Genomic DNA, 17116 nt, shown 5'->3' with positions numbered 1-17116 from the left:
TTCTTACAGTGGTTCCCTTAATGTAACATCACACAGTGTTAGCGTTAATAAATGTTTAATTTTCAATTTAGTTGAAGCAACCTATTTAACCATAACAGACATTTAAAATCTTAGTTCTCAAGTGATTTTTATTTTGCCCCCAATGATGATAACACTCATAAGCTTCTTAACTGAACACCAGGGGATCAAGTATGATGAATTAGTTCTTCTTGTTCTTTCATATGGCTGTTGCTGGTAAGGTCAGCATTTGTTGCTCATCCCTAGATTGGTTTTTTTAGGCCATTTAAAGGGCAATTACGAGACAATCACATTGCTGTGGTAACGAGCTGGCCACAACTGACGTCAGACACCTGGTTTCAGAATAGGTTTTGACAGGATTTCTATCCTGACTGCTATCCTGTAGTCCTACAGGAAGTGTCTTATGCAGTGTGTAGAAATGTGCCATTTTTTTGATCGTTAATTCATTTGTCAGTTACTTAGGCCAAAGTTACTTAAGGAGCTATGTGCAATCAAGGAGTCAGTGCTTAGATCAGAAAGAGATATGAGGGCAACTGATAAGAAAAATGGTTTGCCAACACCAAATCAGGACATTAGTCTTAATAAATTGCTGTTTTTTGTTTGCTAAACTAATATTGTCTCATCAAAAATGTTTGTTCCGTGATCAATAAGCGATTAGAAATCAAGTCACCAGCACCATTTAGTTATTTATGTCAGTTATGTAGTATTAGTTCATGACACTTTGTTTTATTAACCATAGCACGATGAACTCCACATAGAATTGTGCATAATTTCTAATACGGTTTATGCTGAGCAGACAGTTTCAATTAGTGAATTGCATATCACGGTTAGTAATGCAGTAATGGAGCTCATTGTTGATGTTGACTAAATCTGTGCGTGAACCTGTTGATTTCAGTGGTGAAAATTTCGGTCACCTTTAATAGAAAATGGTAGACAACTGTGGGACATTGCTTATTTGCTGCATCTTAAAAGAAAATGCTGCAGTGAAAAGACATTGGAAAATTAGGTCCAGTAAATACGAATAACCTTTTGCAGAGTTAAAAATATTTAGACATTTTTGGCAATGTAAATATCTTGGAGTGGATTCTGTGCATAATGGTGATGCAAAGGTGCTTGCTTCTGACCATGAACTATGTTTTGCTGTGAGATGGAGTGAACACGGTGGAAAGAATTTCAGCTCTGTGCAAAAGTAATGTAACCTGTTAATACTCTTTATGGTGCATTCATGATGTAGAGCAGCCAGTCATATTATGGGATTTTCACAATGCCCAATCAAGGGAAAAAAAACACTAAAAATCTGTTAGTTTTTTTAAATTGAGAAAATTGAAATTTGGGACGTAAGTACAGGGTGAAGGTAGAAGCTAAAGTATTTTGAAAACAAAATTTATCAAAAATTAGGTATTAGCTTAAAATATATTTGTATTTCACCATTAAAGGCACTGCATGATTATTGCATTTGTATTTCTGTTCTGTTGATTAAGTTTCATCAAATGGATTCCTGCTAAAAACCCAGTGATATCTGATTAAACAAGATGTAACTTTTTCAGGAATTTCAAATGTTGACAAAGGTTGGGGAATTTGAAATGCTCTCCAAGTACAATAATAACAGAATCTCGGGATATTGGGGGTCCATTCAAGGACCCGAGTGATGAATTGCAACTGATATAGTCAGTCTCTGTAGAATAGTAGGGTTGAATAATGATAGTCTGCTACTAAAGCTTTTCACCACCGCCCCCCCACCCCACCCCACAAAATTCACACCAATTTTCAGAACTAGAAGTTTCATTATTTTTAACAATAACACATTTTTAACAAATTTTGATCAGAATATGTATACTATGAAGTGCCATTTTAAAAATCTGACAAATTATTCAGAAAAGTAATGGATTTTATTCTTTAATAAGATTATCAGACTTTAAGTCTTTAAAGAAAAATGAATTCATATTAATTTTTATAAGATCCTTTTTGGCCTGAGTCTTGTTAAGTATTGTGAATTGAGAGATGGACCCTTTTGCCTGGAAATATCAAGTCAAAAATGCAATGTTTTGCTTTATTTTTTCCCAGCATTTCCCCAACCTTTATTGCCATTTGAATAGTTTGCTAGATTATTTCAAAAGACAGTGGGTATATGAATAGGAAAGGTTTGGAAGAATATTGGCCGGGTGCTGGCAGGTGGGACTAGATTGGGTTGGGATATCTGGTCGGCATGGACAGGTAGGACCGAAGGGTCTGTTTCCATGCTGTAAGTCTCTATGACTCTAAGACAGTTAAGGGTCAACCACTTTGCTGTGGGTCTGGCATCACATTTAGGTCTGACCAGATAAGAGCAACAGATTTCCTCCAGTCTTTAACAAAGGACATTGGTGAGCCAGATGGCTTTTTGTGACAATTGTTGATGGCTTTATGGTCATTGTTACCAAAACTAGCTGTTAATGTGAATTTTAGTGAATTAAATTTGAATTCCACTTGACACTGTGGGATTTAAGCCATGACTCCAGATGGGCCTCTGAATTACGAGGCTAGTAATGTTATCACCACATCACCAAACTCCTCATCTCTCCAATTAATTTGTAATTTATGGACATTTAACATACATTTATACTGTTTCCATAACTTGCCATTTGACGTAGTGTCCATGGATGTGGCATTGGTTGACCTGACACAACTTTCTAATTTGAGTGTGATTGTGTGTACATTCACTCATAGTTGTGGAGCCACCCAACATCCAGTAACAGTAAAGGTTGAAGATGTCATCGTTACTGTCATCACAAAATCTGTCCTCTTGCGTTTGGCAATATTTTAAGTTTAGCAAAACAGGATCTTCCTATAAGTATCTTGGTCGTTTGAAATTTATATTCTGCTTAAGAATACCACATTCACTGTGCCATATTCCAGATTATTCATACATTGTATCCCAAAATTTTGTTATTGGAAATAAATCAATTTTTTTTTGTTTTGAATCAATATTTTCCGCTTCTTCTAGCTCCCAAGGGAACTTTTCCAACAATTAACCTGTTGCTCACTAAAATAGTGTTTCCTCAGATTTGTTTTGAACTTACTCTCCTTAAAATGTTGCTCAGGTAGAAGGGAAAGAATCAGTCCACGTTCACACACACTCTGGTGTCTATTCATTCAGTAGAGTTTGCTGAAAAATGCACTTGTGTTAATATTAGTTGAGGATAGGACTGAGGTTTCCTAACATGTTTCCATTGTTTCCAGATAAACTACGTGTTGGTAAACTGTCTGGATTTACAGCAGTGGACCAAGGTGCTAACTTCTGCCATGTTCCTGCATGAATCATTGCCTTTCAAAGGAAGTTGGAGAAAAAGTAGAGGCAAAATTAATTGGAATTTGGTTGGAATCAGTATAACACGTAGCTACTAGTTAGAAGGGCTTAATGTTTGAGGGCTGGGTTTGATGAGCAAATTTGGTTATTTTAGAGTAATCAGTTTTTTTAGGTATTATCTCTGGCTATTAGTTGAGAAGTTATACTGCTGTTAGAAGGGAAAATAAAGCAGGGAACTTAAGCAGCAGGTCTACAAATGTATACAAGATAGTACTCAGGTTTACTGTGGAGAAAACTATTACTTAGATGTTCTTTGAATTTCACATATTGAAGGGGAATGTATGGAGGTAAAAACTTGATTTTAAAAAACTAGGTCTTTGAAAAAGTCAAAACAAAGCTTGTGATTTTGTACAGGAGTGTAGTTTCAGAATCCAGAGGAGAATAGATTGAGGCAAGGGCAGTGATCAACCAGAACTGAGGAGTTACTGTGGCAGTCTATGATGGTGTGGGCTAAGAAGGACGAATTGGCACACTAAAGGAATTAAGGAGTTATGGTGAGCGGGCAGGTAAGTGGAGCCGAGTCCACAAAAAAGATTAGCTGTGATCTTATTGAATGGCAGAGCAGGCTTGAGGGGCCAACTGGTCTTCACCTGCTCCTATTTCTTATGTTCTTATGATGAAAAGAAAAATTACTGTCAAAACTGTAATTTCTTGGTTTTAATTATTCTGCTGACGAATCTCAGAAAGGTTGAACTCATCAAAGTAAGTCATTGTACAAAAGGGTTCACTTTCCTGTTCAATAACTATTCAGTACTTGTGTGAGTCAGTTTAAAATTTAAATTTGACAACCAGCCAAGTGGTGGCCAATTGGCTGTGATTACCAACAAAAAAAACATGATTATCTCAATTTGCCTGTCAGATCAACAGAAACAGCAACAGCAGTTATGACAGCATTGCAGAAGTATTTTATAGCTATTACTATTCATTATAAATACCTAATCAACATTTTTGCTTAACTAAATTGAGAATGGCATTTAAACTTCCCAGGATTCTTTCCAAGTGTTTGCTCTATGAAGGAAAAGGGTGCTAAATAAAACCTATCTTCTTGTTTGTAGTTAAATGCCTAATGCAACTTCTGTGAAACTGCTTTGCTTAAAAAAGAGAGGCAGCATGATTTCTCAGTGGTTAGAACTGCTGCCTCACATTGCCAGGGACCTGGGTTCAATTCTACCCTCAGATGATTATCGATTTGCACATTCTCCCCCGGTCTGTGTGGGTTTCCACTGGGTGCTCTGGTTTCTTCCCACTGACCCAAGATGTGCATGTTAGGTGGACTGGTCATACTAAATTGCTCATAGTGTCCAGGGATGTGTACGTTAGATGGGTTAACCATAGGAAATGCAGGATTATAGGGATGGGGTAGGGGGATGCCTCTGGCTGTGGTGGGTTAGTTAGGTGGACTCATTTCACACTGTAGGGATTCATTAGAGTTTCCTATTGTTATCCAAAGAAAATAACTAACAGTCTGGATTTTAAGCTTCCACGCTGATTAGTTTGAAGATGGGTCATGTAAAATCCAGTCATTGGCCTTTGCATTACCTGCTCCCAACCTGTCTGACCTTTTATAGAGTGCAAAGGGAGAGAGAAGAGAGGAGTCAGGGGGCCCCCAGCCTGTCTGTGCTTGTGCCTATTGAGGTCGGGGAAGTACCCAACAAATACTATTTTACTCGTGAGGTGATGCCATATAATTTGGGTAGTGTGGCAAATTCATCGACATGGGCTGCTTTTGAGAAATAGGGGACAGAAGAGAACCTCTTTGCCCCATGTGTTTGATTATCTTATGGTTAAGTCCATTTCTGGATGTGAGATTTCCTTGTCATGCAAGTATTATCTTTTATAATACCTTCCTTTTTTATCTTCATAATTCCGAACTTTTGATCTGCTGACCATTGGGACTTTTCAAATAAATTCTTAACATAGGCCTTGCAAAATCCAGCCCAATGTTGATCAGTGCCTATTGGGTTGCAGGATCTTGATCTCTCATCAGATGGAGGTGCCAGTGTTGGACAGGAGTGGACAAAGTTTAAAAATCACACAACACCAGCTTCTAGTCCAGCAGGTTTATTTGAAAGTACCAACTTTTAGAGCGCTGCTTTTTGATCAAAGTATAACGTATCTGCAAATGTAAATGCAGATTCACCCAGAGATTTCTATGTCTGCGTGCATGCATATGGTGTGTGAGGGAGAGAGAGAGAGAGAGAGAGAGAGAAGTGTGTCTGTGTGTGTGTAAGTGTGTAGAGCGTGGTGGGGGTCACCTGTAGCCTGTATGTCCTTTGTACCTGCCTCACTAGCAACCTGTTGAGCTCCAAAAACTTGTACTTTCAAGTAAACCTGTTGGACTAGAACCTGGTGTTGTGTGATTTTTTACTTTGACCTCTCATAGCAGCACAAAGACCATCACAGTGTGTTACTGTACGTCATCTTGGTTTTCTTTAGTGTCAGACAGGAAACAATGATTTTATGCTATCCTGCAAAAGTTGAAAACCATTTTCTATCAGCAGTTAGGGGTGTCAATAATCGTCATGATTTGGAGGTGCTGGTGTTGGATTGGGGTATACAAAGTTAAAAATCACACAACACCAGGTTATAGTCAAACAGGTTTATTTGAAAGTACTAGCTTTCGGAGCGCTGCTCCTTCATTAGGTGATTGTCACCTAATGAAGGAGCAGTGGTCCAAAAGCTAGTACTTCCAAATAAACCTATTGGACTATAACCTGGTGTTGTGTGATTTTTAACCTTTTTCTAAATAGTCTTGAGGTATTCTTTGTTTCCATAGGCAGTACATTCCTTGGAATTGTGCAACTACTATGTCTAGTGGACATTATGAATGGCTTACTCTTGCTCACTAGTCATCCCCTTGAGTTCACATTATGGGGATCCTTTCTTAGGTGGAACAGGATGCCAAAAGTAGGCTCAGAGATATGTAGATAGATAAATAGTCTGCGTGAATTCAAATTAACCACAACACTTTGATAAGGATTGTCAAAGGAAGTAACAAGCAGAAAATATAGAGTTCAGTTGGTGCCAAAAGGCAGAATGTGAACTTTCAATTTCATGTTGGAAAAGACAAAATCATGTATTGTGTCACAGTGGGATTTACTACTTGTATTAGAAATGAAAGCAAAGTAGAATCCTGTTTTATTTTAGACACTTGTGTCAAGCACATTAAGTGCATTCAAGTTTAGCATGATTACATGCAAACAAAAGTTCCCATTGCCCTGCCTCAATTTTGCATCACAGGAAGAACCCTCTATTGTCTCAGCATGATGGTTTCAATTCCACACTGACTATACTATGACCTGAGTTATACTGGAAATTGGGACAAATTTTTATGCTGTGGTCCACACTCAATGGTAACTTGCTTGAAATGACCAAAGTATTTCAAGTCATGGTCCCAGAGGCGGAAACACAGTGCGCTAAATTGTTGCCAAATCCATCATACTGTTTATATTAACTCATGTATTTTCAAATGTCTTTCTGTATTCTTTCAATCTCCAAACTTGAAATATAGTTGAAAATTTACTCCCAAGATTGTTCCACTGATCTCTCTAACTAATCAATGCAGTCAGAAATGATTTACTTGTACTTTATTTTTATGAGGCTTTCAATAACCTTTTGAGAGTACAGATTTCGAAGTGTCGAAGAACTTCTGCTGAGTGAAACCTACAACAAAAGTCTCAGTTAAGATCTCCAGTGTTTGCTATGTTGGCTGACCTCAATTAGGATGGCCATAGAAGACTAAGTGTTCAGTGGGAAAGTTTGTAATTCTATTCCGACCCAGCAATTCCTGCAGAAAATGCGAATGTTGGGTGAGAACAGAATTGGCTTTAACTCCCCCTGCAATTGTGTAGCATGGTGGCATTTATTGTTGACGATTTTGGATAAGGTATAACTCCACCTGCATAGCACCTATGGAATCATTCCCAGCAGCTTACTGCTGACAGAAATTGCTTTTTTTTGTAATTAAAATTATTATAACCTTTAAATTATATTACCAAGCAATATTCTTAAGTGGAATAAAATTAGCCAGCAAATTGCAGTTTTTATCAGTCAGTTTTTTTTAAATTAATTAGATTCCCTACAGTATGGAAACAGGCCCTTCGGCCCAACAAGTCCACACCGACCCTCCAAAGGGTAACCCACGCAGAACCATTCCCATTCCCCTACCCTTTATTTACCCCTGACTAATTCACCTAACACTGTGGGCGATTTACCATGGCCAATTCATCTCACCTGCACTTCTTTGGATTTTTGCAAGGTTTGTGAAGGTTTGTAGCTCAGGTTGAGGTTTAGGGTGTAAGTTTGCTTGCTGAGCTGTAGGTTTGATATCCAGACGTTTCATTACCTGGCTAGGTAACATCATCAGTGGCGACCTCCAAGTGAAGCGAAGCTGTTGTCTCCTGCTTTCTATTTATATGTTTGTCCTGGATGGGGTTCCTGGGGTTTGTGGTGATGTCAATGAACAGGAAATGACATCACCACAAACACCAGGAACCCCATCCAGGACAAGCATATAAATAGAAAGCAGGAGACAACAGCTTCGCTTCACTTGGAGGTCACCACTGATGATGTTACTTAGCCAGGTAATGAAACGTCTGGATATCAAACCTACAGCTCAATGAGCAAACCTACACCCTAAACTTCTTTGGATTGTGGGAGGAAATTGGAGCACCCAGAGGCAACCCACGCAAACACTGGGAGAATGTGCAAACACCACTCGTACAGTTGCCCAAGGCAGGAATTGAACCTGGGTCCTGGGCGCTGGGAGGCAGCAGTTGCTAACCACTGAGCCATCGTGCCACTCTAAAGCAATGACAAGCATCAAACCTGTGACCTGCAAACCCCAATGCTACACTTGGTCAGTGTGGGGATTGTTGAAGTTAATCTAGTACAGTTCCAAAAGAAGCCTTGGCACATTCTTTGTAAGATTACTGTTGTGGATGTTTTAAAATCTGATTTTTGAAATCATGTGAGTTTGCAAATCATCTAACTCATTTAATTTGACAAAGTCGAAAGCTATATCACTTATCATAACATGACTAATCATCATTTTCAGATTTGTTTCAATCATTTTAATTGATTCAGTTTCTAGTTGGGCACAATTCTATTTTACTTGAAGCTGTATCAGAAAAAGAAATTGCAGGCTTTGTTGCTTATCCTGTTTCTGGTTTACCCTCCCTCTCAACCATGAAAGGTGATGTTGGCGCCAGAAGCATGAAATTGCGGTAGTGCATAGAATAGTTTAGGGCTAAGAGAGAGGTCATCAAAACAGAGTAGCATCTTACATTGTAATTAATCGGAGTGCCTTTCCTCATGAGTGCAGGAGGAGGAAGAGTCCAGTGTTACTATCCCAAAGGGAACCCTTATCCTCCTTGAGCATATTAGGAACCCAGTGCATGGTGCAAACGGCTGTCTGTTTTTAATAAATGTTCATATATTCTGACGATAATGCACACCTCTAGCTTTCACACAATATTTACAAAACCAGGGTCCTCTTCAGTGGTGAGGGGTGAGGAAATGTTATCTTTCACAAATGCTTTTTGCAGATAAAATCTGTGCATAGGTGAAACATAAATTTGCAATGTAATTGCCTCTTGACATAGTCAGTGAAAACTTCATCCAACTGAGCTGGACCAGCCAGCAAGATGACATCGCAGTCCATGCTGAATTATTAGCTAGATAGGGAGTCAATGTTGCAAAAATGGCCATTAATCCTCTGTCTCTCCTGCACACTAACAAACCAGGGAGGATGGAAAGTACTTGTATAACAGCTATTCTATGGCAGACACTTCACATAATGTGGTACCAAGCAGGGACAGAGGAGCTGGAAACTTTGAGTTAAGAAATTGAGAGGCGGCACGTGGGGTATAGACTATATTTTTCCTAAACACAACAGCAACATTTTACCTGTGCAGCAGGGTCCTGGTTGTGATTTTATAAGTAGGTACTGTTGAAAATGCTCAAGTTCTCTGACCAATAGATTAATGCAGGGACAGGTGTGTAAATTTGTTTGCCTTATGCTCCAGGTCTGAAGAAATTGCCTGCCCTATCTTCCACCTCTACAAGAACAAAATTTGCCATGAACTGTCAATAAACACAGCTTTGCATATGGCAAAGAAGAAAGGAAGGACAGGGGATTCTGGCACATCTTGATAAATAAATGTCTTGTTTTTAGCATAATCTGAAGTAGCCATTTTGGTTTGTAGATGATTAGATCGACAGATTACTTGTCCAGTGAGTGCTGTTGTTTCTGGCAGTGTGTGTAAGACAATTAATTTTTAATCTCAAGGTGTGGATTCAAACGTTCTGTACTTAAAGCATGATATTATGTAGCCTGCCATGTATCAGTCACCGTATTAAGGCTGTCTTTACAAGCAAAAACTAAACTGCTGATGCCTTGGTACAGGATAGACTAAAAGGAAAAAATGCATCTTGAAGTGATAAAGATTATATTTATCTCTTTCTTTGGCGGCCTTTGTTTTGATTTTCCTCAGCCCCATCTCAATTTCCTAATGGGAAATATAAGTAAATTCAAAAGATCAATATTGAAGATATATTTCAGTGAAAATTATCTGAACTGTTAATTTAACAATGTAATCTCTAACTCTTGGTATGCAGGATATGTATCAATATGGTGACAAGTATATCAGCAATGCCTGGATTCTGTCATTAAAAGTCAATACTCTTGTTTGACCTTGAATGACAATTTCACCAAAACATACTTTTAAATATGTATTGATTTCAATGTAATTAAAATGTGCTGAATTGAAATTTTGGCAACTGGTGAAAGTGAAACCCAAGTGCAACTGTGGTATTTAATGAGGAATTGTTATTAGACGGTAGTATGACTGTAAAGAGCATGGACTTGTGTGTTTCATCATTTGAAATATGCATCCCACTTAGTGCATTCAAATTATTTTGTTCAATAATGTTGAAGTACTTTGTATTAGAATTTGAGAAGTGTTAATAACTGCTAAACAGTTCTGAATTTTGTTTTACTTGGAATAACTCCAAGCTTTCATCATTTTTAAACTTAAAGGAACTTAAATTTAGAAATGCTACCACAATTCTCGTAGGCATCCTTGGATGAACTAGATGTCAGTCTACATTGGTAATCACTGGGCTCCTAATAAATGAAAAGCAGTTCTTCCTGCAAGGGAAAAAACAGCTGAGAGTTATTCAGGAAGTGAGATGCTTTCGAGCAGATCTTAGTCTATGCAGTACACAGTTATGTAACTTTAAACAAGTTGATATTCAATATGCCTAATTTTAGTCCAGATATTGTGCAAAGATATTCCTATAACATGAGCTAAAATTGGGTTTTCATAGAATGATCCAAGAATCCCCGCTGCCACCTGGATGGGAGATGAAATATACAAATGAAGGTGTTCGATATTTTGTGGACCATAACTCTCGATCCACCACCTTTAAAGATCCTCGAACTGGATTTGATTCCACTTCTAGGTAAATATGATTTCTGTTTAGGTTTATTGCAAGTTTATATTTGCACTGTGCCAAAATTATGAAAATATGAACATTCCAGCATATTTACACATAAATTGGATGATTTATTTTTGTGACTTATATATAATGGCATTCTTTGCTATGCTGCTATTACCAAAGATAATTTGCCATTTAAAATGGAAAAGCATTGATTGGAATGGCTTGAACCTTATAGTAAATTTGGTTTAAGGAGAAGCTGAAGAAGTATATTTTACCTAACATGGATATACTGTCTTTATCTTTGATATTAAATTAACAGAAATTGCTGCTTTAGTAATTAAGTGTTTTCTTTAAAATATTCCATTCCCAAGATCAGTCATGCCTATATTACCAGTTAATAGACTTCATAACTTTTTTTCTGAAGTATTAAAAATTCCCTACCACGCTTGATATCCTTGCAAAGCATCTTATTATGAAATTAATAAAAGGTGTGTAGATTTATGATTTCATGTTTACATACATAAAGGAAAAATGATACATCAGAAAGCAAAATTACTAAAGTTCATGAAAACCGCAATGTGCATTTTTACAAGTTATAAAGTTATGGAACCATATAGCATGGAGACAGATTCTTCAATCCAACCAGTCAATGCTGAACATAATCACAAACTAAACTAATCCCACCTGCCTGCACTTGGCCCATCTCCCTTCAGATATTCCTTACTTATTTACTTCCCTAAATGTCTTATAAACATTGTAACTGTACCTGCATCTACTGCTTTCTCTGGAAGTTCATTCCATACACGAACCATTCTCTGTTTAAAAAAGAATTGCTCCTCACGTTTTTTTTAAATCTTTCTTCTTTCACCTTTAAACATATGACTCCTGGTCTTGAAATTCCTACCTAGGGAAAAGACATCTGTCATACACCTCACCTCGTGATTTTATAAACCTCAATAAACTCAATCTCTTACGCTGCACTGTAAGAAGTGCCAGCTAATCAAGCCTCCCCCTATAAATCAATCCTTCCATTCTTGGCAATATCCAGGTAAATTTCTTCTGAACACTATCTCTAGCTTGATAATATCATTAATCATCAACTTTCATCGTCAAGCTGATACCTGAAAATTGCCCACTTTGCATCCTTTGACATCAATGTTTTTGCTTTCAAAAACAATTAAACAATGATAGTGTGTATGACAATTCAGAATTGAAATTGCAGTTTCCGTAGCTGTTTTCCTTTCCCGATTATTCTCCATTAAATAACCTCTTAGTCAGTATCAAGTTCCTCAGCTGGTAGTAAACTCATGCACATCTTCCGATGCTCCTGCCTTTGTTGCAGTTATAGAGGCAGATAGCAGAAGAATGTCTGGATTTAAATTTTTAGATTTTAATGAATGATATGTTTCAGTAGTGGAGAGAACTATTTCACCAATCTACCTTAGAACTAACCTGATTCCTATGGATGAGCATTGTCTGAGCCCTACAGCCATTACTGTATAAGAGATTTTTTTTATACTCTTCTACTATGTTGACAATTAGAATGTAGAAAGTTGGTGTATATGAACAGGAATAATTTATTAACCAGTGTAAATTCATTTAATAAATTCTGCAAAAAATAGATTTCAGATAAGTGACTTCCGCTAGTTGACATTTGTGTGGTGCAAATTCATTTAATAGTGTCTGTACTATAGTGGATTTTACTGTAGTGACACTTGCAGGCTGAAGCATTATTTTATACAAAATCAAGAAAGATACTTGAAAGACTTGTAAACTTAATATTAATTTCACTAAATTCATTCATTGTAGCATTTCATATTTTCATTATTTTGTCTAAATTAGTGTGCATGGACATAAATTAAGTAAATGCTTTTAAGTTTTACTGAATTACCACTTAGAAATTAAGTAGTTTTATGTTAAGTAATAGCTGGTGTGAAACTTGTTATGCAAACCAAATTGAACTTCAGTTTATAGTAACTAGTTAATGTCATGACAAGACAAACTTTTTAATAATTACAGTTCGAAAAGTGGATCTCCAGCAGCATATGATCGAAGCTTTCGATGGAAATATCACCAGTTTCGATTCCTTTGTCATGTGAGTATAATAATGAAAGATAAAAGAAGTAGATTTCAATATTTTGATATTTTTATTTATTTTGATGTTTACATGTTTTCAATAATAAAATAATATGTAATTCATTGGTATATAATGAATTATGCTAATAGGGTCATCTAAAATTAGTAACTAGAGAATACAGTTTCAATTTATATTTTTTCTAATAGTAACAGCATGCGCCTATTTAACTAGATTATTCAGCTTACAATATGATTGCTGGTTAAAGAAAAATCTTCACACTTGCCATCTAATTGATGTGCAAAGTGAGTTATTTTGACATTTATTTTCTTTTACTTCTGGCTAATGTGAAACAGCTTTGTCAAAATCAGCTGACCAAGTGCTAGTTTCCAGCTGCCCTAAAATGATATTTTAACACCCTTTGGAGCTGAAACCAGGTTTTTTTTTACTTGAAGACACAACCTGTACATGGCATGTAAGGTAGGGGCAAAATATCAGTAAAAGGTTTCTTTGTCTTATTTAAAACTGATTAATATCCACTTCTTTGTAACTGGGATGGAAAACATATAGCAGACCAAGGCAGAGATTTTACACAATTCTAACTGCAATTAGAACGCCGAAAATATAAAGTGATTTTTATTTTCATTCTTTTAAAACAGAATTGTATTCAAATGAGGAAATTACATTTTTTAAAACCACCTTAATAGTTTTTTTCTATATGCTGCAGAACTAGGCGCAGCATAAATTTCCTTCAAATACCCAGCCATAATCTGGAAACAAATGGATTTTAATTTTAAAGTTCTGTATTTCTGCCTCAAATTTTGAATTTATTCTGTTCTCTTATTTTGGTGAATTTTGATTGTTGTTTCAGTCTAATGCATTACCAAGTCACGTTAAGATCAGTGTCTCCAGACAGACCCTATTTGAGGATTCTTTTCAACAGGTAACAAAATTTAAAATCTAAATGCTGGAGGTAAAAGTATCATATGGAAAAAATACGAATTAAATGCATTTTCATTCTTTTCCCTACAAGCAGAATTACTGCTAAGACTGAAAGCAGCGTTGTGTAGCCATTTCTTTTCAATTACACATTGGGAAGTGCAAAGATGTGTAGATGAGTCTTAACCCATCTGCTGCCACTGCTATTTTTCCCAAATCTGAAAGGCGCCTACCCTGATGAGACTTGTTCATCACAATACGTTCAGACTGCTAAATTATGTCAGGGTTCACCAGGTATCTGCCATTGAGGATCCTCTCTTGGAAACATTGTATTGAGCACCTCTATAGCAAGTCCGGAGCAAGTCCTGATATTCGATCACATGGCAACCCTCCACAGGATGCTGTTATAGTCAGGCACATAGACTGGACACTTTCTTAAACTGTTTGTTCTGAGAGGAAATCCTTGTACTCTAGTTCTGCATACCTGAGACTTAGTTGCCTGTCATTTCTGTTAGAAACATTTGTCAATTTGTAGCCAGCTGCAGCTGCTGGAAACTCACATCTTCTGTCTTCACTTGCTATTACTGCAAATACTAATTTTCAGTAGTATCCATACTTAAGCTATGGATTTGTATCTTATATCACATTCAAATTTATTTCTAACCTCGTCATTCTCTTACTCGATGTGAATATCAAAAATTTTTCTTTGTTAACTCGCTGCTTGCAGTTGTCCTTAACTTGTCAAGTTTGCTTTTTCTTTATTTTAACTAGTGTGTATCATTACTGCAGATCACTTTGTTTCTTCAATCGTTTCCTGTATCTATCTTATCTCTAGTCTTTATCACTACAATGATTTTCTTATCTGAACAATCTGCATAATAGAATAAAAATATTGGATAAGACTAAGCATGAGGAGATGCTCACAGTTGACTTATTTGTTTCTAGCTTTGTTTTGCTTTTATCGTTTTTGTCGTGTGCATTGTTTGGGCTGGAATGTGGTGGTTGGCAGCAAAACCTAGCTTGAAATCATTGCAGTAAATGAAATGCTACCTTATAATGACTTGAAGATCTTATTCAGTAGCTGTTACAATCAGTCAGTTATTGAGATGTACAGAATGGAAACAGACCCTTCGGTCCAACTCATCTTCGCTGACCAGAATTCTAAACTGATTTAGACCCATTTGTCAACATTTGGCCCATATCCCTCTTAATCCTTCCTATTTATGTAGTTATTCATTAATAACTTGCAAGGGCTAACTTATCTGAATTGAATTGGCACCAGTCACTTTAAAAAAAACACTCATTTGAACACTGGAGCTTTCCAAATGTAGTGCCTTATATAACATCATCAGCAATCATTGTTGTTGAGTATGTGTAAAATGTAAACTGACTGAAAAAGGCCTTCACTTTTTCCCCTAATTGGTGACTTTGAAATATATTGAATTATTTAACATACAGATAATGAACATGAAGCCCTATGATTTGCGCCGTCGGCTATATATCATCATGCGTGGAGAGGAGGGTTTGGATTATGGAGGTATAGCAAGGTGAGTAATACTAAACTAAAACAGTTATTTTGATGGTAGCTGCTGCTTTCTGCTAGCTAAATAATGAGATTATGTTTGCAAGACTGGCTACAGACTTGGGCACATAATGAGGGATTATGATATGGTTGTTGTTTTACATTTGGATCATTTTAGGGAATGTGTTCCTAATCGGGTGGATACAAAAAAAGCACAGGCCACTAATTGAAAGACAATTATGACTTTATAAAAGTATTCTCATGCTTACATTTCCTGTACATGAAAGAATACAGAACAGAGTGTGTGCAACTTAATATGTTAATCTTTATAGGAAATATAATTAAATGAGCTTTTTTTTAAAAGGGACTTTTTATAGTGACATTCTGGCTAAGTAAAGGTGCTCTGATTGTGAACTGTGGTTTCATACTACAATTCAGTTTCTGAATAAATACAAAACAGTGTGACATCTGCAACAAACTATAATGAGGTCTTGGTTATCCTTTTGTATTTGGCTTATGAGGATTTTTGTGATGATGAGAATCGAGGTACAGTTAAAACTTGCTAGATAGCAAAGCCTTTTAACAGCAAGTTGAGTTGTCATTGGATTAGTGGATCAATCTTCTGTTCTAGAAGCTTGCATTTCCCATATGTCTATTTGTGATTTCACGTAGTGGATTTGCCATAGGTCAAAGTAAGCTAGCCAAATCGTAAGCGTTCACTCAAAGAGAAACCAGCCGTGAGCACCTACTTGAAATGAACCCCAATAACTTTGTGCTTGTCTTTTCACATTGTCATTCAGCACAGAACAGCTCTTTGGCCTATCAAGTCTGAGCTAACCTATTTACAGTAATCAACAGCTTTCGGCATGTGGCCCATAGCTTTGAATGTCATGTCATTTCAAGTGCTCATCCATAAGCTTTTTAAAGGTTGTGAGGTTTCACATTTCTCCTGCCTCTCAGGCAGTCCATTTTAGATTCCCACCATTCTCTGGATGAAAAACATTTTCCTCAAATCCCCTCTGAGCCTCCTGCCTCTCACCTTAAAATTATGCCCCCTCATTATTGAACTTAACTAAAGGTAACAGCTGCTTCCAATCCACCCTTCATGTATGCCTTTCATAATCTCATACAGCTCAATCAGGTTTCTGTCTCAGCCTGCTCTAAAGAAAACAACCCGAGCTTGTCCAGCATCCCTTCACAACTCAGATGCTCCAACCTAGGCAATATCCCAGTAAATGTCCTCTGCGCTTCCTCCAATGTAATCACATCCTTTGACCAGAACCACACGCAGTATTCCAACTGTGGCCTAATCAAAGTTTCGTCAGGCTCTAACATAACCTCCCTGCTTTTATAATCTATGCTATGACTGAAAAAGTGTTGAATATGCCTCCTTATCTAATCTATTTTCTTGTCCTGCCATCTTTAGTGATCTGTGGACAAGATCGATGTATTTCTCTGAGCTTCCTTGTGTCCTCCCATTCATTGAGTACATCCTTGTCTTTTTACTTCTTCCAAATTGCATCATCACCGCGCACTTTTCAGGGTTAGATTCCATTTGCTATCTGCAAATCTAACAAATCTCAATATCAGCCATAACCACCTGACCAATCTTTGTGTCATCTGCAAGCTTAACTTATCATCCCCTTCCCAATATTCTCATCCCCCTCCCAACATTCTCATCCTTATCATTTATATATATCTTGATTGTTAAGGAACTTAGTTCTCTGTGATACGCCACTGGAAGCTAACCTCCAGTCATACAAACAGCCATATA

The 17116-nt window shown here is 37.0% G+C and overlaps 1 protein-coding gene across 4 annotated transcripts in view; it reads left to right on the top strand.

Moving 5' to 3' along the window:
• wwp2 (WW domain containing E3 ubiquitin protein ligase 2) overlaps positions 1-17116 on the top strand; it is a 202813-nt gene that overhangs the window by 160919 nt on the left and 24778 nt on the right. For all 4 annotated transcript variants that reach the window (XM_072595995.1, XM_072595996.1, XM_072595997.1 and 1 more), the window contains 4 exons: positions 10694-10828; positions 12827-12902; positions 13753-13824; positions 15279-15367. In XM_072595995.1, the coding sequence (XP_072452096.1) occupies positions 10694-10828; positions 12827-12902; positions 13753-13824; positions 15279-15367 (372 nt within the window). The remainder of the gene's footprint in view (positions 1-10693; positions 10829-12826; positions 12903-13752; positions 13825-15278; positions 15368-17116) is intronic.

The sequence above is a fragment of the Chiloscyllium punctatum genome, chromosome 26 (assembly GCF_047496795.1).
Source record: "Chiloscyllium punctatum isolate Juve2018m chromosome 26, sChiPun1.3, whole genome shotgun sequence".
Lineage (NCBI taxonomy): Eukaryota > Metazoa > Chordata > Chondrichthyes > Orectolobiformes > Hemiscylliidae > Chiloscyllium > Chiloscyllium punctatum.
Note: the sequence above shows the minus strand (reverse complement) of the source record. Positions and strands in the feature narration are given on the sequence as shown.